This window comes from Saccopteryx leptura, chromosome 3, assembly GCF_036850995.1.
Source record: "Saccopteryx leptura isolate mSacLep1 chromosome 3, mSacLep1_pri_phased_curated, whole genome shotgun sequence".
Taxonomy (NCBI): Eukaryota; Metazoa; Chordata; class Mammalia; order Chiroptera; family Emballonuridae; genus Saccopteryx; species Saccopteryx leptura.
Window position 1 is genome coordinate 98074269 of NC_089505.1, and position 27494 is coordinate 98101762.

A 27494-nucleotide genomic window follows, 5' to 3' on the forward strand; every position below is an offset into this window, starting at 1 on the left:
GTATACCTAGAACAATAATAATGTTGGTATACAACCACATCACCTAACAGAGTATTACCACTCCACAAAAACACAATCAAATTCAACTTGGGATGCCAAAACGTTTCCCATCTCCACGTCTTGGGGAACAATGACACCCTCAGCTCTTATGAGCTGAATAAAGTACCCAAGCCCCACAGAGACACAGGAAAAGTGGGAAGCTGACATGGGAAAGAAAAATGACATAGCAGAGTGAGAAAAAAGGAGTGTAGACTGATTTGAAGCAATGGAGAACGAAACCTTCTACCACCGTAAATTCTCAATCTCTTTTTCTTTCTCAACATCACTGACACCACTAACCATACATTCACCTTTGCTCCCAAACCTAAAATTTTTCATCTTGGGCCATAACACCCTTAGGATGGCTGGAAATGATTTCAGTCTCTATGAGGTATTTTTCTGATATAACAGACATTAAAATATTCAAGAAACATCGATGAGAGAAAAACTGAAAAGTAACACTGACTAAAATACATTCAACAGTTATCTTTCCTCAACACTATAGAAACAGTGAAAGAATTATATGATCTTATTTACTAAATTCCAGTGAAGGTAAGAATACTCTTTGAAAATGACTGTTCAAGATTTAAACCAAGTAAGGGAGTGAAGGATTAGTATTCTGAGCAAACTGTATCATGAAGAACTAAGAAGACCTGGCCAAGTAGTTCAGTTGCTTAGAGAATTGTCCTGATATGCCAAGGTTGTGGGTTTGATCCCTGGGTCAGGGCACACACAAGAATCAACCAGTGAGTACATAAATGGGTAGAAAACAGATCAATGCTTCTCAAAGGTATATATGGAACACTTCAACAGTACTGGCAACTGTCTAAGCTGGGTAATGCACATATATCATTTTACTTTAAAACTCACATATGTGACATTTATTGTTTTAAAAATATCAAATATTTCTTAGTAAAAATACAACTTTATAAAGCCATTTTAAATAAATATATGTGAAACATTTAATGAACTGAAGTATATAATTTTAAAATGGTGGTTTCACAAGTTATACTGACCAAGGTAATAGAAAGGGTGTCTGTTTACTAAAAAAAAAAAAAGTAACACTTGGTTGCTTTTCCTGTTTCACATAAAAACCTAAGGAAAACTTTCTTGGGCTATTCTAATATTAATCATTTCTGTTGTAAATGTTCTTAATTAAATCACTAAATCCTAATGTTAGGAAACTGATTAGTGGTTACATGTTTATCTATACTAGATTATCATCTTGAAAGAACAAGTTAAAATTGTAGTATGTCCTTTAGTAAAAAAGAACAATACTTATAGAATCTTAAAGCTTAATTTTTCTAGTATTTGCTGATTTTATCCCTTATAATTCACTTTCTATGAAATAAAACAAGTGTATATGGTAGAAATTTATTGAATAAAATAAATTACTTTTATTACTCCTTGGTATTGGTTCATATACATAATATACACATGGCACTTATTTCTATACATTAGAACACTTGTAATTTTTCAAGGCATTTTCATTTAAGTATTCCTTAAAACCTCCCCATAACATAGATCTTATACTAATTTTACAGAAAAGGAACCACAGGTAGACTGTTATATTCAGTCATTCCATCTGGCAGTCACTGTTCTGGGTGGCAGGGAATACAGCAGTGAGATAAAGAAAACTCCCTGCCTTCATGGACATTACATTCTAAGTGGGAAACATTAACAAATGTTTTGGTAACTGGTGGTAAATTCTTGGAGAAGGAAGATAAGGTATATTTACGCCATTAGCAAAATTCAAGTAAAAATCTAGGTAATGATGAGCTGGTAGCAGAAAGCAGAACCTCCACCCATGGGCTCTCTGCAACAGAATTACCAACTCCTTCAGAAGGTATCATTAACTAAATGCATTTCTAAAATACTCTTTCCTTGAAAGCCTACTTCTCTAAGAAGTAGTTTTCAGGTCAGAACTATTTGGAACACTTCATCTACAAATAACTTTGACCACTAAACCTCATTGCCTAAACTGATGTGCCAAACAACAGAATGGATTAAGCACAACAAACAGGCAGAAACTGCTCAATTTTTCATACTTACCATAAGCATTGGGGAAGTCCCCAGGTCCCGGGCCAGGATAAAAAGGACCTGGACCCGGTGGTTGAACTGGATACTGCTGAGGGGGCCCGACATAAGGAGGGCCGCTGTGACGGTACTAGGAGAGATAAACATTTATAAATAATATGAAGGTAACTTACTATGAAAAAATAAAGTTGTGTGTGTATAAAAAATCATTTAAGTGAGGTGAAGCCACTTGATTAAACATAGTAAAAATGCTTGCTTGCCGTCAAGATACAATGAAGACGAAGAGAGAGGTGGGCCTTAGGTAAAGCCACGCAGCAAGTCAGTGCACAGGCAGACATTAGCACACTGAAAAATTATTTCAGGTTCGTGGCTTTCACTGACACTGATGATACAGCAGGAACACCTTAATTACTGAGTCTGTTTTAGAGCAGCTGGTTGTGGGAAAGGGATGGGAAGAAAGGTAGGAGATAAAAACAGTTTCTGTGTCATCTCAGAAAGTTTTAACTAGAGAGGTGAACGGCTATCCTGCTGACCAATCAAAAGTTCACACATAACTAAACACTAATGCCATCAGCGGCCCTCCCTGCTCCTTCTGATGAAAACGTGGGTTAATCTCCACTCTGCTGGACCGCATGGCCCCAAGAGATACTTTACCTGTGGTATACAGTACTGAGGACCCTGGGGCACTGGGTACGGCATGGGCAGGTGGTTCACCATCATGATGTGCTGATTGGCCTGATACACGGCAGCAGGCGTCTGCGCACCAGGACGAATGGAGGGGCTGCTGTTCGGGATGGTAGCTCTAGGAGGCTGTATCTGAGGCCTCTGGAAAAACTGGGGAAGGGAGAAAATAGGTTTTCTTATTTATTTTTACAAAGGGGCATCCGTACATTTACTATCTTGCACTTTCTCCTTCTTTCCACTAAAAATCTTATCAACTTGAATTAGAAACACAATATACATGAATAGAGATTAAACTGTCCATGGCTGAGTTCACAAAAGTATTCCATATCAGTCACACTACACTATGTTTGATCATGTTGTCACACATTTGAACACAGGAGAGTAGTCTCATTTTTTCAATGAAGTCTTGACTAATTTAAACTAAAAATTCCATACCATAACTCATCATTTTAAATATATGATAAAATATAACAAAAGGGGTGGCTGGTGTCTCCCTAAAAGTTGTTTTCCTATATAAAAACACTGATTCTTTCATAAAGATGGGTGTCTTATTATCAACTTATTAAAAATTAAAAGTAGTTCCTTAAAAAACTACCATTACATCATTTTCAAATATTTAGAACAAGAATCTCTCTGGACATAAAAATTTTCATTTCAGGCCCTGGCCAGTTGGCTCAGTGGTGGAGCGTCAGCCTGGTGTGCGGAAGTCCCAGGTTCGATTCCCGGCCAGGGCACACAGGAGAGGCGCCCATCTGCTTCTCCACCCCTCCCCCTCTCTTTCCTCTCTGTCTCTCTCTTCCCCTCCCGCAGCCGAGGCTCCATTGGAGCAAAGATGGCCTGGGCGCTGGGGGTGGCTCCATGGCCTCTGCCTCAGGTGCTAGAGTGGCTCTGGTCGCAACAGAGCAACGCCTCAGATGGGCAGAGCATCGCCCCATGTTGGACGTGCCGGGTGGATCCTGGTCAGGCGTATGCGGGAGTCTGTCTGCCTCCCCGTTTCCAGCTTCAGAAAATATAAAAAAAATAAAATATGAAAAATAAAAAATTTTCATTTCAGTCTATCAGGGTTAAGTTAAATTAAAACTATCTGTAGCTTGTCGCATGCTTATTGTCCCATGATGGGGAAAGCCTTCCTTTTCAAAAAGTGGCAACCGCATTCTAAAATTAACCCAAATTTGCTGCTTTCTCAAATGGTTTACAATAAAAATGAAGACTCTAGCCCTGGCTGGGTTGGTTAATGCATCATCCCAAAACACAGAGGTTTGGAGGTTCAATCCCTGGTCAGGGCACATACAGGAACAAATCGATCAATGTTCTTCTCTCTGTCTATCTACTCTATCTCCCTTCCTCTTTCTCTAAAATCAATCAATAAAATTTTTTTTAAATGGAGGATCTAGACAGGCTTAAGAATGGCCTGGAAGAGCAGAATACAAATCTCTCAAATGGCAACCAGTACTTATGGTTATTTATGGTTCTCAGTGCAGACTTTTAAAAGTCTTGAGACAATATGCCAATATTAAATTCCCACTGTGAATTCAGCAGCAATCAATCTCACTGTAATAATCATAATGGGATAGAGTAAGAAAGAGGCCATGCAGAACCAGTAGTTTGTTACCTGGATAGGTCTGAATCCTCCCTTCAATTATGAAGCAAGAAAGCAGCAGGAAACAGAAAGAAAGCCAATGGAAAAGCTTACAGATCAGTAGGAAGGGGCAGGACATAGCATGCAGCTCAACAAAAATATCTATTTAGTAATAACAGGAGAAGGAAGATTAGAAAATCAGAATGACAGTTCTCCATTTGAGAATTCAAGCACCAATGGAATTAAAGAATCAAGTCACATTTAATTGAAAATAAATCCAGTGGCAAAAAAATTATTCTAATAGTAGCCACACTTACAACAGCTCGAAAGGAAATGTCTGCTTAATGGCACAAGTGCAGTTGGAACTACTGACTCCTGCTCTTGGCTCTCATGGATGGCCATTATGTGACTCATTATTTAGCCTAAGATGCACTCTCCAGCTCCAACAGAGATAAGAGCTAATAATCAAAGTGCAATTTGTCATTTTTAAAGTTTGCAACATATTAGACTCCTCATGACAGAAACTTGCTCTTTTAGACTAACCAGGCATATAAGAGGCCACTTACAGCTTTAAAATAAGGAAATATAATAACAGTCTAATTATGTGCTCTAGCTCCAAAATCTGAGTTGCCTCACAATTCCAGATGTGTTGCTATTGGTCCAAATCAAGGCAAAGTTGAACTTTGTCCTTTGGGCCCACTCAAGTCTTTTTCAGTCCTATTGTTAATCACTGAGCTACCCACAGGTGGTAGAAGGAGTAATTTCACATCTTGGGCTGAACTGGAAGAACTGGGATCCAGTGTCCGGCTCATTCCCATTCAGCCTTCATACCCCATGGGAAAAAAAAGCACTAAAGAGGTTAAGTCACTTAAAAGCAATAGACAGTAAGGTATAGCAGGAGTGAATGAAGAAACCAGATGGGGAAGACCACACAGGGTAGTTGATGGAGATGAAAAGAAAGTACAAAAGGCGAAACTGATAACACAGAAACCTGGTCTGGGTCACACGAGAGCAATAGTCTTCTAGTTATCTCCACTGATACAATTTTGGTGACAGACTCTTAAGAATTTCTGTTGGCTGCAACCAGGGACATTGAACTAGTAAACTTTTCACACTAAACTTCACTTTTCTTAATAACATAGCCAAAAGAACCTATTATTCATCAATGTACGTGAGTTGCAAGAACATTTCAGGAATAAACAATCATTTTTATAACTTAATGTATCAGGAGCCACAAAACTCTTAAAAGCCTCAAGGAGAGAGTCACATTCATCTGCTTAACTTATTGAGCATTACAGATGTTAGACACAGTAGATAAAAAGGTTAATCCCATAATAACTTTTTCATCAACTCTAGAGGGCAGCCAAGACAAGGAGAGTATCAAAGGGGTACAGATGATGATCCACTATAGCTATATTATCATCAAATTTTTCAAAGTACTTATGGGCTAAAAAAACATGGGGTTATGGTAAGAAAGAGAGAGGAAACTAACCCATTTACTTATGCAGACCAAGAAAAATGTGGGCAAAGTTTTCCCACAATTTTAATAGTTCACCATATGTGCATACTTTTCTTACCACTATTTTCCAATGTTCTACTAGAATTTTTAACCAGCCTGTCTAGAAAAACGGAGGTTACATCTTATTCAAGAAGGTTTCTGAATAGTGTTAAGGCTTTTCTTCAGCTTTTAAAGAGAAACAAGTGTTTCAATGATACTCCTAATATTAACATACAGCTGAGCCACTGAAAAACACATAATTTGTCAGTATATAAACATACAATAACTTATTAACTAAGATTTCAGCTTTGAAGCTAAATAGAAAAATGTATTCATATTGGCACATTAAATAACGGTTTAGATTTATATAGCACTTCCTAGCTAGGTATCAGGTCCCACTCTATATACTTATATATGCTGTATATTAACAATACAACAAACCTCTAAAGCAAGTGCTATTATTAACATCCCCATTAGATAGATGGACAAATCGAAGGAAAAGAAGATTAAGTAACATTCTAAAAGACTCCCACCTATAGTTTAAATACAGTCAGGTTCTAGGTCTATAGTTTTAACTGTTACACATTTAACCTTTTATAAAAATGGAACACGCCTCATATTTTCAAAGAAATGTGCTCAGTCAAAAAATCATTTCAAAAGCTGAAGGGATGTGGCAAGATCCAGCTATACTAATGGGTGAAACAACCCTCAACCATGATTCCCAGTAAGAAAAATGCTACAGCCCTGGCCGGATAGCTCAGTTGGTTAGAGTGCAGAGGGCACAGGTTTGATCCCTGGTTGGGGCGCATATAAGAATAGATCAATGTCTCTCTCTCTCTCAAATCAATTTTTTAAAAGTTAAAAAAAATATGCTACACCAGTTATTTCATAAAATTTGTTTATTATTCAGGAAGACAAAATTTCTTCTGCCTACAGGACTCCAACTCTTTATCTCTCTTAAAGTAATTGAAATTTGTTCATATGCTTTTATATCCTTGATACACAACATTTAACACAGAATATTTCTACAAAGACAGGCTATTTAGAGCTTGTCCTCATCCCCCTTTTAAAAAGTGTCCCATTCCCCACCCCCACTAGGACTAGAAAGGCTGTGATGGCTGGAAATGCAAAGAAATAAGAGATGGAGCCTCTTTTTTGTAGTCCCTCCAAAACTTTCAATTGTAAAGAATTAGATTTAATAGCAATACAGAGATTTAGGATTCGATGGGTGGGCACAGTGGCAAACCACAGGTTGCCAAAAAGACTGTGTGAATGTGAATGGGCTTTCCCAAAATGCTTGCAATGCTTTTGAATCCCTTTTCCTCTCCACTGAGTGACGTAGAATCATTAAAAGAGTAAAACTCTTCCAGCTGGAAGGACAGTACAGGCCATTAAGTCTAACCATATATCTAAAGTTTGAATCTCCTATATGACACTAGAAAGCCCGGCAGTCATACGAAATGACCGCTGTTCTAGATATTATAAATTGTAATTAAAATGATTTGTGCAAAGGTGTCTGCTAATTCAAACTGAATTACCCAGGGCAGGCGGCGAGGATGCCCCTTTGCTTAGTGCCCCACGGGGTTTCCCCCCTTCTACTTGCTTAATTGCTTAAAGTAGAGTGCAATGAAGGAAACCACTGGCAGTACATTTCTTAAGAGCCACCGCTAGCTCAATAAATAAAGGTGATTTAAATATGTTTTAATCCTTTTTGCGTTTTGGTAAGCATTACTCTGTCATTTTTTTGCATTTCTCTCCTGCCTTTGTTCAAGGGACTCATTTTGTCGAGACAGGCTTTTTTGTCTTGCATCTGAGGCAAGCCTTGTTTCTCTATGCTCATCAGTCTCATTTTACCGAGAAAGACGCATTTGCTCTGCGACTGAAGCAAGCCTTGTCTTTCTCTGCTCAGTGGTTTCTTTTTGTTGAGAAAGCCGTTTTTGTGCAGCTTTAGCTCCTTTACTCTCCTCTTCAGTGCTGTATTTTCTATGAGGCATTCTTAAAAGAAATTACGTTAAGACGTAGTTTTTATGTAAAACAGATGATTGCCAATGCAAACAAATGTTCACCTTCCCCCTGACACGCTCAATTTGCATTCAGCCTTAAATTGTTTCAAAAGCAGGTGACTGCCAATGCAAACAAATGTTCACCTTCCCCCTGACCCGCTCAATTTGCGTTCAGCCGTGGCAACTTTACCCCATTGGCTAGTACAGTTACGCCAGCAACCAATAAGCTATCGGCGACAAACAGACACTTAAGTCGCATATAATAAAGATGCCCTTGGGGTTACGAAACATTAGCAACTCAAGACACAGTTCCGTTTCATTGTTGAATGGTGTTTTGACACTGCAACAGTCTTTCTACTGGCTCTGTATCATCTAACCTCTAGTTCAGGGATAGTCAACCTTTTTATACCTACCGTCCACTTTTGTATCTCTGTTAGTAGTGAAATTTTCTAACCACCCACCGGTTCCACAGTAATGGTGATTTATAAAGTAGGGAAGTAACTTTACTTTATAAAATTTATAAAGCAGAGTTACAGCAAGTTAAAGCATAAGCATATAATAATAATTACTTACCAAGTACTTTATGTCAGATTTTCGCTAAGTCTGGCAGAATAAATCTTTATAAAACAACTTACGGCCCTGGCCGGTTGGCTCAGTGGTAGAGCGTCGGCCTGGCATGCGGGGGACCTGGGTTCGATTCCCGGCCAGGGCACATAGGAGAAGCGCCCATTTGCTTCTCCACCCCCCCTCCTTCCTCTCTGTCTCTCTCTTCCCCTCCCACAGCCGAGGCTCCATTGGAGCAAGGATGGCCCGGGCGCTGGGGATGGCTCCTTGGCCTCTGCCCCAGGTGCTAGAATGGCTCTGGTCGCGGCAGAGCGACGCCCCGGAGGGGAAGAGCATCGCCCCCTGGTGGGCGTGCCGGGTGGATCCCGGTCGGGCGCATGCGGGAGTCTGTCTGACTGTCTCTCCCCATTTCCAGCTTCAGAAAAATACAAAAAAAAAAAAAAAAAAACCCCCAAAAAAACCAACAACTTACTATAGTTAAATCTATCTTTTTATTTATACTTTGGTTGCTCCACTACTGCCCACCATGAAAGCTGGAACGCCCACTTAGTGGGCGGTAGGGACCAGATTGACTACCACTGCTCTAGTCCAATGTCTACACCTAAAATCACATTGAAGTCAAATCCTTCTCAGGAAGTGACAAACCTCTAAGTTAGCTGAAGACTGCCAACGTTCACACTACTCTCTTTTTGTTTCAAGTCAACAGCTACCCTCTACCCTTTGTCCCCCTAACCAAGATTTTGAATTCCTTGAGCAACTTACTCTTCTCTCTCAATCTGCTCCCTTATTCAAAGTGTCACTAAATTGAGAATCAAACAAAAATATCCAGGTGGGGTCTAAATGAAAAAGCAGTATCTCTCTCTTATTCTGGTTAACTATGTTCCCATTAGTAAAACTAAGAATCATAGGAGCTCTTCTGTCAACCTCATTTTACTACTGATTGGTACTGAATTACAATCACTTAAAACTCATACATCTTCATACATAACCTGGCAATAAGTCATTTTCTTCATTTCTATGTATACTCTTGTCATGTTATGAAGCTCACATAAGGACTCTTGTAAAGTTTGTTTCTTTGAAAATATTTCTGGTGAGAGGTTTTTGTTGTGAAGCTAAAAATATACATGTAGTGTTTAGAGTAGTACCTGACAGCCAGTAACTGCTATAAAATTTAAAATTTCAACCCACAGTTTCAGAATGCACATTTTTTTTAAAATTTGGAATATAGCACACAATGTCAAAATTACAAGACTGTCAGCAATGTGACAGGCATGTTATTAATCCAAGCACTGATGAAAACGCTAGGGCTAGGTAGAAAAGAACCATGTACAATGTAAGTATTGTCTCGAAATCAGATTAAATATATTATCTTTCAATGGCCCACTAGTATGCCAGGAGAATGGCAGAAGAAGGTGACAGCTCTCATTTGAGGTGGTACTTTAGGCAGATCCAAAATAGAGGGTGAACTTAGGGTAATGATGGTTGATGACTTTCATAGAAACACTTTAGAAGCCGGAAGAAAAGCACTACTCTTGGGAAATTGTTCTAATAATGTAGGAATTATACCATTACACAAAGACTTCTGTCCAATAACACTAATGACAAATGCTTTCTGAAGATGCTGATAATTATATTATTCCTCATGACTTTACTCTCTAAAATTATCAGAAGACAAAGATATCTATCTCTAAAAGACTACATAGGCATGCTGCATAGCTCGGTTGGTTAGTGTCGCCTGGATATGCAAAGGTTGTGGGTTCAATCATCAGTCAGGGCACATACAGGAACAGATCAATGTCTCTGTCTCTCCCTTCCTTCCTCTCTCTCTAAAAATCAAAAAATAAAAATTTAAAACTACATAATAATAAACTCTTTTAAAACTACCTACTCAGTTTTAGCAACTAGAAAAATCCTATTTAATCACATTACTTCTTCCCATGTGGGAAAGAACTACTGAGTACATATTACTTAGCAAAGCAATAAAAAACTCATAAAAATATGCTTCTAAAAATCCTAGATTTTTAGAGGGATAACCGGTTAAGATTTGCAATTAAGAGTATTTTAGGTTACCATCATTAAAATTTCTAAATTACTCTTGAGAAAAATAATAGTGCTATGATTTTTGAGCAAGTTACAAAGAGACAAGCAGTAAAGCATCTGCATAACGTGACATATCACTCAAGTATCAATCACATATTCTGCTGATTTACAGCTTACAATGAAGATTATTATTGTAAATTCTTTCAGTATCTTCCTGCATGTGGTCAATATGACATAATTTAGGTTTCACTGAGAATTACAAGCTATAAGCCCTCAAAAGCTAAGCTGTCCAACATAGTAGCCACAAGTCATATTTGGTTACTTAAAACTAATATTTAATTTAAAAATCAGTTCTTCTGCTGCACTGCACATTTCAAGTGCTCAACAGCCAAATGTGGCTAGTAGCTCCCATAGTGAACAGCACAAATACTGGACATTTTCATAATCACATAAAGTTCCATCAGACAATGCTACCCTAGAGCAGTGATTTTCAACCTTTTTTTTTCATGGCACAAACACACACTAATTACTAAAGTCAGTGCCCCTGACTAAATACAACCATTTTCATCTTATGGTACAAATAAATTAGTTATTAAGGAAGAAGAGGTCAGGGCCCCTTTTTCTTTAGTAATTAGTTTATGAGTACGTGAGAAACAAAGGTTGAAAATCACTGCCCTAGAGGATTATGTCAAATGGAAGAAAGAAGCCCCTAAGGAGTCCGTCAGGAACAAGGTGTTCTGTCAGACCATAATGCAGAGTCTGGGAAATGAGCATCCTTATAGAACACTTCATTTGTAGGTAAAAATAGCCTGGGAAAGGGGGGAAAGACAGGCTGTCTCACTGCTTAAAGGAAACTTGACACCTACCAAGGACTTCATTCTTCTGTACCAGGCACTTTGACAAGCAGGTCCTTTAATACGACACCCTTAGGAAACACATATTGTTATTATAACCTCAGTATTGTATCATTTATGAGCCTATTTTATCCATTCCACAGATAAGATAGCTGAGGCTCAAGGTTAGTTTGTAGGAAAGCTAAGACTGAATTCACGTTATGTCAACTTCCAATCTATTTTCTTCACTGTCTCTGCTGCAACCCTACAACCCGTGACTGAGATACCAGATAAAACTGAAAAGCACTGACTTATATCAAAGTCTAAAAAACCTAAGAGTTCTGGTCATAAGACCACATAGATGCTTAATCTGATTTTCTAGTAATATCCATTAAACTCGGATGTGCCAGGTCTGGCCCCAGAGGCAAGCAAGCATTGATCTTCATTTATTTTACTTTCTAAATGAAAAATATTGCCTAGAGCAGTAGAAATATTTCTCTACCAGGAAATAGGACTTCAACTGTAACAGTGCAAGTTTGAATACAGAAAACTTTAGAAGCCATAATGAAAACAAAATAAAAATCAACATAAGTCAGCTGTTCTTCCTTCTAGCCCTCCCTTGCTCCCCCTCCCTCCTTCCTTTCTTTTTGTAAATCTTTTTGCAAAAAGAACCAAACTACAACAGGAAAACATGCATAGTTTTGATGCTGGTTACCAAGTAACATATTCTTTGAAGCCAAATACTATTAAGTTTTATGAAATTATTATAATGTCTACACAAAATCCAACTGCTTTGAATACGGCATAGTATTTCAGCATTTGTGTATACTACAGGAACTAAAATCATATATTAACACATGGCAAAATGTTTTTGTCCTATGAATGGTTTTAAATACCAATTCCCTGGTCTTTCTCACAGTGCAGAGACTACTAGCCCTAATATATAACCAACACTTGATCTCTCTTGTGAAGCCCAAAAGTCAAGAATATAAGTAACTTTAAACCACAAACACACAAATTTCAATAACCAAAGACATGAACTGAGTAACACAAACCAGAATCTACATTATACAAGTGACTTGTTTTTAATTCTTAGTGTACATTCTGTTCTTTCAGTTTCTAATTACCTTAGGATTTTGAAACATCAGAGTAAAAATAGTTGACATAGTTCTTCTAAAGCCAAGCATGCTTTGCTTATAAAATTACTTAGGATTTCTTTTACCTCTGAAGAACTCTTCAAGTTATAAAATGCAAAAAATAATAAAATTAGGCCTTGGCTGGTTGGCTCAGTGGACAGAGCATAGGGCTAGCCTAAATAATAGTTGCCTGGGTTCCATTCCTGGACAGGGTACACAAGAGAAACGACCATCTGCTTCTCTCCCCCTGACTCTCCCTGTACTGCAGCCAGTGGCTCGACTGGTTCGAGTTGGACCCGGGCGCTGAGGATAGCTCAGTTGGTCCAAGCATCATCCCCAGGCAGGGGTTGCCTCGTGGGTCCTGATCAGGGAGTTTGTTTCTCTAGCTCCCCTCCTCTCATAATAATAATAATAATAATAATAATAATAAATAGAACATATTCATTAATCTAAAGAATCCCTGCAAATGCCAAAAACTAATAGTGTCAAGATGTGGCTGAAATCACCCTAATTGGAGCATGGTATTCCTGAGTTGAGGGACTCAGAAGTAACCCTAGTTGTCTACACATAAAGAAATTTTAAACTAAAGTACCAGAAACACATCCTATTACAGTTTCTTGGTTATATTAAACTAAAAATGTTTATAATCCAAAATCTTTAAAATATATATATATTTTTTAATTGATTTTAGTGAGAGAGGGAGGGTAAGAGAGAGACATAAACATAGATCTGTTCCTGCATGTGCCCTGACTGAGGACCAAACCGGCAACCTCTGGGCTTCAGGATAATGCTCCAACCAACCGCACTATCCAGCCAGAGCAATTATCCAAAACCTACAGTATTTGTTTCATTTCAATTCAGGTAACTTCATTTTACAAAGCAGAAAAATATATATCTATGTTTTAGATTACTAAACTTGACAATGGTAATTATCTCGAAATAGCTTACCTAAATAACAGTATTTCTCTTTGAAGTGTTAATAGGACCATTATTATTAAGCAACCATAAAAAATTATATATTTACTATTGGACTTTAGAAATAGCAATCATAGGAAACATCATCCAGCATCAATTATTTTAAGAAAATAAAAAGATTGAAATGTGAAAGGATATGTGATCAGAAAGGTAGCCACTGAAGAATTATGCAATAAGGAGAAATGAAAAATCTATTCACTAATTTTAGGTATTCAAGGCTAATTCTAATTCTAACCCTTGATTTAATTCTTTCTGGTCAAAGCAAACAACCACAGATAATAAAACCATTTGTGCTTTCAATTCACTTTAAATTTTAAGCATGATAAACTAAAAACATACCAGGACATAAATATATTATTTTCCCTCTAAAAACATATCCTCTGTATACCACTCAATGTTTGCTTTTCCACTGTATTGCTCTCATTATGTAAACTCTCTACATCCTATTTTACAGTATGAGCATCTCCTCCACAAATCTCTCAGGGTTTAGGTCTCTACTTGATGTCAGATCTGACCTAGTGATTCTCAAATGGTAATAAGTACTATCGTATCTCTACAGAGAATATTTGAAAATGCATGAAGGTGTATTTTGTTTTGTTTTGTTTTGTTTTGAATTGTCACTGGGGAAATTCTACAGGCATTTAGAACCCAAAGGTTGCTAAATAAACTGTAATCACAGAGCAGTTTTCCTAACTGGTTAGTCCACTGAAAATGCCCAAATGTAGTCAACAGTGAAACAAACCTAACTGGCCCTCCACTCATGGATATGGAATAGCAAGCTTTTCCTAACCATTTACTCGATGCCACCACACAACACTGGGTCAACGACCTCTGCTCAGCATTGGCACGTCAAGCCTATGCCCTGCCCCTCCTCTCTTTCTCTAAGGCAATGGTAGTCAACCTGGTCCCTACCGCCCACTAGTAGGCGTGCCAGCTTTCATGGTGGGCGGTAGCAGAGCAACCAAAGTATGAGTAAAAAGATAGATTTAACTACAGTAAGTTGTTTTATAAAGATTTATTCTGCCAAACTTAGCAAAAATCTGACATAAAGTACTTGGTAAGTAATTATTATTATATGCTTTAACTTGCTGTAACTCTGCTTTATAAATTTTATAAAGTAAAGTTACTTCCCTACTTTATAAATCACCATTACTGTGGAACCGGTGGGCAGTTAGAAAATTTTACTACTAACAGAGATACAAAAGTGGGCGGTAGGTATAAAAAGATTGACTACTCCTGCTCTAAGGTAACTCCTGCTGCTGCCTGAGCCAACATTACTTGTTTCCTTTTCACTTAATTCTCTATGGTAGAGTGAAAACATTTTAACTGGTGTTTAGAAAGGAAGTCTGCCACAGTAAAAAAAATAGCAAGCTACCTGAAGTTTCTATATCCAAAAGCAATGTTCTGGATTTGTCCTGCATCTCAAGAACCTGTTTATAAGAACCAATGCTGGAAAGTGATTATTTTTCTTGCTATTTTATTTATTTATTTATTTATTTATTGTATTTTTTTTTACAGGGACAGAGAGAGAGTCAGATAGAGGGATAGATAGGGACAGATAGACAGGAACGGAGAGAGATGAGAAGCATCAATCATTAGTTTTTCGTTGCGACACCGTAGTTGTTCATTGATTGCTTTCTCATATGTGCCATGACCGCGGGCCTTCAGTAGACTGAGTAACACACACCCCCCCCCCTCGAGCCAGTGACCTTGGGTCCATGCTAGTGAGCTTTTTGCTCAAGCCAGATGAGCCCGCACTCAAGCTAGCAACCCCGGGGTCTCAAACCTGGGTCCTTCCGCATCCCGGTCCGACGCTCTATCCACTGCGCCACCGCCTGGTCAGGCTCTTGCTATTCTTTTTATTAGTTAAAACATGCTACGCAATGAAAAACTAATGTTTAATGCTTCTCATCTCTCTCCATTCCTGTCTGTCTGTCCCTGTCTATCCCTCTCTCTGACTCTCTCTCTGTCTCTGTAAAAAAATAAATAAAATTTAAAAAAAAAACATGCTATAATATCACAAGCATCATCCTACAGCTATATGAAGGACCAATCTGTCAATAGATTTTTGAGTTATAGTACGTATGAAAGTGGTTTCAGAACTAAAAGTGGTTTCTCTCACAAAGATTCCTTAAAGTTTTCTTTGGTTGTTGGAAATAAGGACAAAATGTATCACAAACCTTTAGGTTTAGACAGCGGTTCTCAACCTGTGGGTCGTGACTGATGGCTTTAGGCGACCCCTGTGTTTTGGTCGTTCAACCCCCGCCGGGGTCGCGACCCACAGGTTGAGAACCGCTGGCTTAGAAGAAAGCTTTAAAAAAACAGATTTTCGCCTGGCCTGTGGTGGCGCAGTGGATAAAGCGTCAACCTAGAACACTGAGGTTGCTGGTTGGAGACTCTGGGCTTGCCTGGTCAAGGCACATATGGGAGTTGATGCTTCCTGCTCCTTCCCCCTTCTGTCTCTCTCTCTCTCTCCTCTCTAAAATGAATAAATAAAACTTAAAAAAAAACAAAAAACAGATTTTCCCAAAGTTGACTACTTAAATAAGGCTTAAATACAACACCCTGTTTGAGGACTACTGCAATTGAGCAAATTGTATAAACACCTAACCTTGTTTCAAGAAGCTCAAAAATCAATTTTCTGAATCAGTACATTCTTTTAACTCTGCTTCTTGAGTGTAGGTTTCCCAGGTTTCTCTGTCAGAAGTATCTGGCTTGAACCCTGACTAAAATTTAAGCATTGCCTCTAGGACCCTTGACTAAATTAGACAATATATATAATCAATCCTTTTACTTAAAGAATTATCTTTAAATTATTAGTCATTTTACCCCCTAGAGTTTTAGTATGTGCCAAACACTCTAATTATTTTGTTTGCATTATCTCATCAGTCTGACCCATTTTACAGATGAGAAAAGTGAGGCTGAAAACAGTAAATAACTTACCCAAGAACACACACTTAATAAGAGTCAAACTGAGGGTTAGCTAATGACAAAGTCAAAGCTCTTAAGTACTGTAACAAAACTATCTCTTGATACCAGACAATACTCAGGTTTTATTTCTTTATCAAATCCAAAGAATCGCTATCCACTTCACACAACCATCTCTGAATTCTCCTGCAAAGTGTCTTGAACACCTTAGAATTTGCCTGGCTTCATAATCTCTAAATTGGAAGGACTGTATTTTGAAGAAATAGAGCCATGTATTAAATTGTTAAACAATGAAAGCCTTCAATTAACAATACTCATTCACTCAATAAAATTAATCCTAAGTATGATACCACAGCTATGTGCTGGTATATGGCTCCCATTTTATCCAACTACACTATATTATATAACAACATTAAAAATACTTAACAGATACTGACTTGGTCAGATGACTTACGTATATCATCTCTAATATAAAGAAAGTATTTCCATTTTACATGAGGAAACTGAGGCTCAGAAAAAGATCTGCTTACTTGAGCTAATTAAACAGTAGAACTAGTAATATGAAATCAGATCTATCAGATTCTAAAGCGTAGGCTCTTTCTACTATCACAGAAAAAAATGTTTCCTAATACTCCATAAAATGCTATTTGGGGGAAAACACCCTGCAAGACTTTTTCTTTCTCTAAAACCACACCCTGTAGTATATGCCTGCTAAATATATCAGTGTTGACCCAAACATTTTTGAAATTTTAATTTATACAATTACTTCTTTTAAAAGAACCAATAGGCTGAAAACATTAAAAGCAAATAAAGTATCTATTTTCAATATATCCTAAGAATAAAGGTAATTCTATGGAGCAAGTGAATTTTATTTTATTGTTAATTTGTTATTAGGCCTAGATTAGTAACTGAGATTAAGTGCTCTTAGAAATACTAATGCTATTTTATACATATCAATACAAGTTACATCAGAATGTTAACAGAAAACCCTTAGAATGGTGCCTGTTCCATTCAGTTAAATTTAAACTTAATTCAAAAAACCTATGAGGGTTTAGTATATCTAAAATTTTTCAAGGTTTTCTAAATTCAGGGCTATCGTTTTTTGGAAAGAAAAAATAACTCTATTTTTCAATTGTGCCATAAACAGAAGCAAATGAGTTTGTTAATAACAAAATGCTGTGAAATAAGGACAGAAAGAACTGCATTACACCAGACTGACGCAACTCTTGAGGAGAGGAGTCTTAGTGGTTCCATGGAAGGGCAACATTCTCAGAGCAACAGCTACCAAAGCTCCCATCTGTTAGTTAAGAGGATAGCGAAGGGGCAAGGGTACAGTACCTGGTGATGGGCAGGTCGAGGCCCCGCTGCAAACTGAGAAAAGGAGGGAAAACAAACACAAAAGGAAAGGCACAAAGAGTCAGAAACACAACAAAAACCAAAATGTCACACAATATGCCAAAAGAAAAATAAAACCCACAAGGAAATAAAGAACACAAAGAGTCAAAGCTTTGCTGCAGGACAGTGACAGACAGGTACTAAGATTCAACAGGTTAACACCACTACCAGAAATAGTTTGTCATTTATGAGCTGGGAGAGAAACAGCTAAGCTGTTAGGCACACAATAAGGGTGCTTCTCTGATAAGAATATTAAATTTAAAAAATATCTAAAATAAAAAATTTTTTTAAACACTAAGTGGTTATATTAAGACAAAGTATGAAAATTCAAGTGTGCTTCTGCAACTGATAGAGCTGGAGGGAATGAGAGATGTTTTTACATTACAATAAATAGCCAGGAAGTAATTATACTGTTCAACAGGAAATAAAGAATGTTAACAGGACTGATGTCAAATTTACTTAAGTTAAATGGGGTATCTCACATATGAAATGGAAGTTTTAGTATCTTCCTTAATTTCTTAGTGTTAAAAAATAAAATTTTATTTCTATATCATATTTAGATATATTAAATATATATTTATAATCTATAAACATATTTTGAAAATAAAAGTAATCATATGTTTAGATGTAATTAACTAGTAAGTTTAATACCAGGCATATCAAAGCAAGCAGCTAGTAAAGAACATCACGCTCTAACATGATTAATCAAAGTGGTACTATTATAAGCTCAAGAAAAAAAAAGTAAAAGACGAAAATCTCTATTTATACACAATAACACAACGCTGTACATATGTACTTACTGCTATCTGATACTGAGAATAAACACAAAAGAAAACATAACTTCTCAGCTAACTCAGAGTACTTGAAAAGAGATAGTATGTGGGTCAACTCTTCCTTTCCCCAACTTAGAATGGAAGAAAAAGCTTATTTACCAATAAAATTTAAAATAGTAAACCTCTCAGGTCAAATAATTCTTCATCAGAGCAAAACTGGGTTTCTAATGTGATTTTTACTAAAAAGAACAGAAAAAAATATTTGGGACATAATGTCATGTACTGGGTACTAATATATTAACTATTGAAATGTTAACCACCCTCCTTTCATAGTGAAAAGAACATAGAAAGCAGGTTTGAATGCAAATGACACAGGACTTATATTGATAAATTTAAGGAGCTAAAATATATTTCCTTTGGGTGTTTTATTGTCTATAGAGCCTTCCGTCAGCTCATCACTACAGGTGAATAGGACTAAAGATTAACTAGGAAATAATCCCTTATATTCAGAATTTAGTTATCAGCAAGAGAATGGGCTCTATTTCCCCAACTGTCATTATTTCACATAAAAATATTTTAAAAATTGGAGTGAAGCACATGCCACAATGTAGGAGATAGCTGAAGATAGTTCTATCAAGAAACTCACCTTAGAAGTTAAAATGTCACCTATTGTTCAGATAATAAAAAATGCCTTAACAGATATTGAAATTATTCAGCATAACTTGATGAGTTCGCTATGACCTATAAGATTAGAGTGTGTTAGGTCATCCATTATGCTTGCTAGGCATTGTAAAATCATTTTTCAGAATGATGATGATGGCAGCTATAGTTCTTGCAGAACATTTTATCTTCAAAGAAACTGAGGTCTATATTTTCAGTATTCCAATTATGGAAAGAAAATAGAATATACTTCTACCATGAACATATAGTTTAAAGAATAGGCAATACCACACATGTGGTTTGAAAGCAGGGGTGTGGAACTGAGATATTTCTCATGACACCTTTGAAGAAAACAGGAGAGAAGGGCCATGTTAAAAATTAACCTGAGTACACAGCAGTACCTGTCTTATCACTGTTCCACAGAAAGGTCCCATTTCTAAGGCTCTAAAATAAAAGTTGAAACTTTATATATAATATTTTTAATGTTCTGGTAGAAAAAGAACTTTTTATCAGCAAGAGGAGTACCTTATAAAATTATATGTATATATTTTAAAAACCACAACTTCAGTTAGTGGGAAAGTACCCTAGTCTATTTTGCACTAGTCACCATTGGCTATTGAGTTTTTCGTTTGAAATGACAATAGTCTTAATCCTGTGAGTAACTGTAAGCAACAGAACAAACTGTAGTCGCTGCGGGCTCATATTCAAAATAGAAGCTTTCATTTCTTTTTCTTTTTTTTAAAGAGGGGTCTTAAAGATGGTGAGGACTGTAGCTATTAAGAAAAGCAGCCTCTGTGAACTTGGATCCATGTTAATGCCACCCATCCACCCACTCATTCACTCTTCTGTGCACAGTTGGTAACTGGTCATGTCCAACTTAACACTGATGTACCTTTGGTACTTAGTACCACAAAATGTCAAAATAATCAAAGTAACAGGTTACTGCAAAAGGCAAACTGTCCACCTCTCCCAAGTAAGCATTCAATAGCTTCACTGTTTTGGAGGCTATTTAAAAATAAACTACTGCTTAAAGAGTTCCAGTACAACCAGAAAATGGAACAGATAAATAGCTTATCAGTATTTTTTTACTTTTAAAGAAGATTTTTAACAATATGAATTTAACTAAGATACCAAGAAGTATCAAATAGAAATACAAGCACAAAGATAACCTGAAGGAGGGAGGGGGCCCTTGAAGCCAGTTGGATTGCAAAGGCAGCTGTCCAGGGAAGAACAGAAAAGCCTAAACTGTGCAATTGCCAATGGCCCATTAATGCAGAAATAGAATGGAGTAAGCTTTAGCTGCTCTACAAAGCCATGGGACGGTCCCTTCCTTAGTGCAACAGCTTACCTCTCCTCACCAGTTGAGATAGCTGTGGGATGGATGAGACTAGACTATGGCAACTTGGGATGTAAGAAGAAAATGCAATCCTGCCAAATATCATACCCCAAACTTCACCCTCCCAGCACCAGCACAAAGGAAAGAAAGAAAACTGGACCCAAAACAACAAGCAAGAGTAGTCTGGGGTCTGCTAGTCTTGCACTTGTTTTGGGTATGTGATGGGATGTTATGGGTGTGGATTTTAGTAATGGGGGTGGTAATGGTCACTAGCAGAGCAGATGGAAGGTAGTATTTGAAGAGTTTATGACCACAGAAAAATGGCTGACAACTACAAACAATTTCCCCCTTGATATTTGATTACAAAATGGAAAGAGGGAAAGAGAAGCCTTGAAATTTGTATTTTAAGTCAAATTTATCAGAAAGGGATATCCCTCTTCAAGTTTAAAATAAAGAAAAATCTAAGCCCCAAATTATTCCTGTCTAATTCCCAATAGAGAAGACCCCACCCAATTTGTTGCTCTTTTCCCCAATATGCCTGGCAGTAACTGCCATGCTAGGTTAGACTTTCAGAGAGAAAGCAATCAATGCATTTCTGTTCATCAGCCAATAAATGGATGTGGTCAGAAATAATGAGTGCCAGAGGCACCACTGCCTGCAAGAAGTACAGTTTGTTATATTGCTTACAATGCAGTATTTTATCCAGCCTCTTCCAGCCAAGGACCTGTAAACGGGAGTCTGTTCCAAAACCTTCCTCCTCTTCCAGTTGTCTGTGCAATGTATTGGCACTGTTCTGCTGGGCTGTCAAAAAAACTGGTTTAGAGATGCAGCTCTTCAGTCAGGTTTTGCGCCAGTTCTAATCATGTAAATTTAAATCTTTTTTCCCCAATATTATAAAAGGGGGATTAAGGGTAAAGAGGGCCATAGAATTCTTTGCAATAACATTCCATGCTTAATGATTAGAACCTGGGCCTAGCTAAATTAATCTGGTGAGATCTCAGGCCCACTCCAAGGAGTCAAGTGTCCACATCCCCAAAGCACTCTCAGAACAAAACTTGCATCAGACATCTTGTTGATCATTTCAGCAAAATAAAAGAGACAAACAGGCAACTAGGATCAAAGTCCCACCTCTTTAGAATGGTTCCTCCACCCCCTGGGGAGAACCAGGATCTAAGAACAGATATTAGAGAAGAGGGCAATAGGGAAAAGGAAGATAGGAAGAGGGTAAGAAAGAGATTACATTTTGGTGCAGTCTATGCTTTCCTAGTTCTTTGAGCAATTCTTTCATACATTTCAACATTTCTAAATTCATGCATAGAACTAAATGAATAAAAGCTAATGCAATGAAATATTCCTGTACTACAGGCAAAAAACGTAGGGGTGGGATACCAAAAGAAGATCCTTATATTCTGAAGAAAACACAGAGCTGAGGTACAAGTAGGGATGTGAGATACAATGGAAGATGTTACAGAAGCACCTTCTAGCAAAAACTAATCATGCAGGGCAGAAAATGACGTTCTAAGGAATGGACAGCTGAAGCCACTGTAGTCTTTTGTGAAACAGAAGGATGCACCCGGAGTAAATCCAGTCTTTGCAATACTTATTGCGATCCATGTAAAGGATGAGCAAGGAGGATGATAGCGTTTACATGTGTATGACAGTTTATTTACCATTAAAAAAAATGAATACACCATTGGTATGTGCCATGCATATGTCCATACTGTCAAATGGTTTCATCTGATTTAGTGACACCAATTCAGAAGTCCTTCTCAAACCACTGAAATTTGATAGTCTGATTTTACTTTTAAAGTCATTGTACTTTACTTGTCTCCTTAATTTTGTATTTTGAATAGTACAACTAACAACTAAAAACTAAAATGACCTTGAATGCAACTGGAATTTTTAAAAAATCATGCCACTAAAGAGTAAAAGAAAAAAATTTTCATTCCTTCTTTTTCTTAATAAATTTAAATTATTCATATAGGAAATAGTCTGAAAAATGTAATGCTAACCAACTAAACAACAACAATATATTATCTTTGGGACAAATTTCTGAAATCAAGTAAAAATATTAGCCAAAGGCGCCCAACCTACTATAAACACAAATTTAGATGGAGAATATTGTCTAGAACAAGCTTCTACTTACTTACCGGAGAACGGGTTTGAGGTTGCGAATTCATTGTCTGAGGGGCTTGAGGGTATACCAACGTGGTTGGACCTGCATTCTGTCCAGAGGGATAAGGGGTCTGTCAAAGAATGGCAAGAACAACACCATGTTTTGAATAAATATGGCATGGTAACTCAAATTCAAAGTGTTATAAAAAAGTTTATAGAATTACTTATTAATGTGGTTTACAGCTCTATTTTTTAACTGATCTTTATAACAATATCCAGCAATCCAGAACCAATGTAGCATTTTTTAAGGGGTATTACTTTCAACTCCCGGATATCTAGGTGCAGTTATTTGATACCATGAGTAATACACAGCACTCTCTGTCCATTTCTTTCTGAAATGGACAGCCCATCCATAAACAAAATGAAACATGGCTGAGGGAACTTGCTGCTTCTGTAGTGAGTTTCCAAAATACCTATAAGCAAAAGTAGCCATTGAGGAAGGCATCTCAGAGCCAAATTAGCAGTTCACTAAATTAACCTCTATAGCATTGCTACTTCTTCCACTGCTTACACCTAAATCCTTTATGGAACCCCCCCAAAATTTACAACCAATAAGAACTTTAGATAAAAGCCTAAAATAAGAGGTAATACAAACTAACTGACCACAGGGTTTCTGAAAATAAGAACATGTTTTTCATTATGAATCCATGTGAAATGCTACAGACTTATATACTATGTGTTAGTGATTCCAGAAAAAAAAAATACTTATAACATGTTTAAGATGAAATGCTAGCAAGAACAATAGACACACAATCACAGGACTTGGATTCGAATTCTAAAAACTGAAGTTTACTATTATTGTTAGCTTGGGCAAGTAATTTGTCTTTTCCACGGATGTAAAAATTAATAACACACCTACCTCACAAGGGATTGCTAAGACTAAATGAGGTAAAGTCAATTACTGTACAATCACCTTTAGTTATAACAATTCCAATTTTACAAATGAGGAAGTGAAGGGTCAGAAATTTTAAGTGTTTTATCCAAGGTAACTAAGTGATATTTCTAGAAAGTATTCTAATTTTGTTTAAAAAAACAACAAGGCCCTGGCCGGTTGGCTCAGTGGTAGAGCGTTGGCCTGGCGTGCGGGAGTCCCGGGTTCGATTCCCGGCCAGGGCACACAGGAGAAGCGCCCATCTGCTTCTCCACCCCTCCCCCTCTCCTTCCTCTCTGTCTCTCTCTTCCCCTCCTGCAGCGGAGGCTCCATTGGAGCAAAAGATGGCCCGGGCGCTGGGGATGGCTCCTTGGCCTCTGCCCCAGGCACTAGAGTGGCTCTGGTCGCTACAGAGCGATGCCCCAGATGGGCAGAGCATCGCCCCCTGGTGGGCATGCCGGATGGATCCCGGTCGGGCTCATGCGGAAGTCTGTCTGACTGACTCCCCGTTTCCAGCTTCAGAAAAATACAAAAAAAAAACCACACACACACACACAAAAAAAAGACAAATGAACTTTTAGCATTTGTTGCCCATTTAAATGAGAGTTCAGCTGGGATTACCAATTTAAAGCAAATGTTTGAAAAGATTCATCATAATTTTCAAATAATAACAAAACAAGATTAATAAAAAATAACAGCTTCATATTAGACACAAAATATATTCTGCAATCTTTCAACACAGAAGCCTTATAGCCATGTTTGTAACTGATATTTCAGTTTACATCTTAGGTTGATCTTTTTCATTCTAATTCTACTAAATCTCACCACAAATTGAAAAACATGTCAGCAAGTATTGTGCATATTTCAAACAGGTGATAATTGGATAAACTATGATTAAAAAATTATTCAGAGTTTTCTTATCAAAGATTACTTTTAGCACTAAGTTTATGTACATGTATCACACACAAACTCTATAAAGCTGAAAGTTTGACTATTTCAGCTTAGAAAAAAGTGGTGAATATACCTTTTTGACTCTGAATACATTCAAACTGGAAAAGTATTTCAACAAATTCTACTACAAAAGTTGGATATAGAGCCCTGGCTGGATAGCTCAGTAGGTTAGAGCATTGGTCCTGCAGCACAGAGGTTGCCAGTTTGATCCTGGTCAGGGCACATACAGGAACAGATTAATGTTCCTGTCTCTCTCTTGCTCTCTGCTCTCTCCCTTCTTCTATCTAAAATCAATAAAATAAACATTTTAAAACAACAACAAAAATTGGATATAGTTGCTAAATATAGCATTAATTTCATTATCAAATTAAAGAAAGTCATCAAGTGTTAAAAAAAGTCATTGTCGCCCTGGCCGGTTGGCTCAGCGGTAGAGCGTCAGCCTGGCGTGCGGGGGACCCAGGCTCGATTCCCGGCCAGGGCACATAGGAGAAGCGCCCATTTGCTTCTCCACCCCCCCTCCTTCCTCTCTGTCTCTCTCTTCCCCTCCCACAGCCAAGGCTCCATTGGAGCAAAGATGGCCCGGGCGCTGGAGATGGCTCCTTGGCCTCTGCCCCAGGCGCTAGAGTGGCTCTGGTCGCAACAGAGCGACGCCCGGAGGGGCAGAGCATCGCCCCCTGGTGGGCAGAGCCTCGCCCCTTGGTGGGCGTGCCGGGTGGATCCCGGTAGGGCGCATGCGGGAGTCTGTCTGTCTCTCCCTGTTTCCAGCTTCAGAAAAATACAAAAAAAAAAAAAAAAAGTCATTGTCAGTGATGAAGTTCTTTGATCTTAGGAAATCTTGATACTTTATTTTCAACATTCAGTAGGTGGTACACTGAGGTATAAGCTTCTGCCTGTCAAGATACTAAACACAACATTGAGATGTACCACTTATAAAAACATAGAAAAATGCTATCTTTTTCTATACTTCAAACAGTTAGGTGAGAACTTGCCCTCCCATTAAAGATTCTGGAAATGTTCATGAAAGCCATATTTAACCTTATTCAAAATTTTCACTAATCTCTTTCAACACTGGTGCCACATTGGGCAATACCCTTACAACTAACGTAAAAGGCAGTATGTTAATTAGCATTCAGGCCTAAATTCTTCCATTAAGTAATAACACCATTCCTGGCCACATATATACCTGGGGCTCTAGAAATACCGAGACTACATCACTGATCTCAAAGTGAATACTAAAAAACAAAGAACTTATTTTCCACTAGCTTAGAATTACTATTTTAAACAGACAAAAAATATACTTAAGAACTTCTTATAGTTTAATTGTATATATGCCAAGAATTGATTATACTCTATAGACAGGCAGTTTCATCTCAATGCAAAGCATAGTACCTGATGACAGCCACATATGGAAGCGATCTCATATAATATATGCTATTATGCCATTAGCAATAAAATTTTCATCAGAGCACTGATAAAAGAATTTTGCCAGTAGTTTACTCAGCTTTCTCTTGGGGTATTTTTCCATTGTGGCTGATTTTAGAAATTTCTTAGAAATGATGTGACTTGTACCTGTTAGTACAAGAGTGCACACCTGTGAAAGATGCTTCCATGCTTTAATCTTTCTATGTCTAATGACATGTTTAATCAAGTTTATTGGATTTATTCTGGAATAACTTAATATAGTAGTATGCTTTGTTGAAAATTATTGCAGCCTGACCAATAGTGGCACAGTGGTGGTGCAGTGGTAGAGCACTGACCTGGAACACTGAAGTCCTAGGATCGAAACGCAAGGTCACTGGCTTGAGCATGGGATTATCAACAGATCCCATGATCACTGGCATGAGCCCAAGGTCACTGGCTTAGGCAATGGGTCACTGGCTTGGTTGGAGCCCCCAGTCAAGGCACATATGAGAAAGCAATCAATGAACAACCTAAGTGATGCAACTATGAGTTGATGCTTCTCATCTCTCTCCCTTCCTCTCTCTCTCTCTCTGTATCTCTCTATCACATACACATCACAAGAACGTGAATGGGAACATTCTATGAATGTGTTTCAACACATAAATGCATACAGAACTACGGACAGATCATGGAGTATCATTCTAGTACTCTTCATTTGTTTGTTTGCACTTCCCCTTTTTAGATACCTTCAAAGTTACCACAAAGACCTACTTCTCAAAGGACATATACACTAATATTTTATATTTATACTGCGATGCACTTCACAATCCAAATTTAAAAGTTATAGAATTACATTCTCATTTTCATTATTACTGTAATGTTTCAATGAACCCCCTTGAGTCACTAATCACTTTTTATTAACTGGAGAGATAAGAACACAATAGTAACAAAAACAACTAGCAAATAATGTTGCCAAACTGTTAACAGAATGGCAGTGAACCTGACCAGGCAGTGGCGCAGTGGATAGAGCGTCGGACTGGGGATGCGAAAGTCCCAGGTTCGAGACCCTGAGGTCTCCAACTTGAGGACAGGCTCATCTAGTTGGAGCAAAAGCTCACTGGCTTGAGCCCAAGGTCGCTGGCTCGAGCAAGGGGTTACTCAGTCTGCTGAAGGCCCGCGGTAAAGGCATATATGAGAAAGCAATCAATAAACAACTAAGGTGTTGCAACACACATCGAAAAACTAATGATTGATGCTTCTCATCTCTCCGTTCCTGTCTGTCTGTCCCTGTCTATCCCTCTCTCTGACTCTCTGTCTCTGAAAAAAAAAAAAAAAAAGAATTGCAATGAAGTCAAGTCAGTCAAAACAGTGCTTATGATACATACATAACCTTTACCTCCAAATAACTACATAAAAACCAGCGATTTGGATAAAGATATAATCTGAGGGTGAATTTCATTACAAGACAGGACATATCAACACAGTACCTCAGGTCCATATCTTATGGTTTTCAAAACATGAACATGTCAAAATTTTACAAAGATTTTCAATTTTCATAATACAATGAACTTAAGCCAACAAAAATAATGTAACAGATAACATTTACACAGCTCTTA

General features: G+C 37.7%; 1 protein-coding gene across 23 annotated transcripts in view; it reads right to left on the reverse strand.

Annotated features, from left to right (window-relative positions):
* The window catches only part of EIF4G3 (eukaryotic translation initiation factor 4 gamma 3), a 343178-nt gene that overhangs the window by 164809 nt on the left and 150875 nt on the right, over window positions 1-27494 (reverse strand). For 11 of the 23 annotated variants that reach the window (XM_066375305.1, XM_066375301.1, XM_066375303.1 and 8 more), the window contains 6 exons: window positions 22631-22726; window positions 21168-21281; window positions 17655-17687; window positions 4373-4393; window positions 2731-2910; window positions 2092-2206 (listed from right to left, as the gene is read on the reverse strand). In XM_066375305.1, coding sequence (XP_066231402.1) covers window positions 2092-2206; window positions 2731-2910; window positions 4373-4393; window positions 17655-17687; window positions 21168-21281; window positions 22631-22660 — 493 coding nt within the window. In that variant the 5' untranslated portion in view covers window positions 22661-22726. The remainder of the gene's footprint in view (window positions 1-2091; window positions 2207-2730; window positions 2911-4372; window positions 4394-17654; window positions 17688-21167; window positions 21282-22630; window positions 22727-27494) is intronic. The other 12 variants (XM_066375307.1, XM_066375323.1, XM_066375322.1 and 9 more) reach the window with 7 other exon arrangements.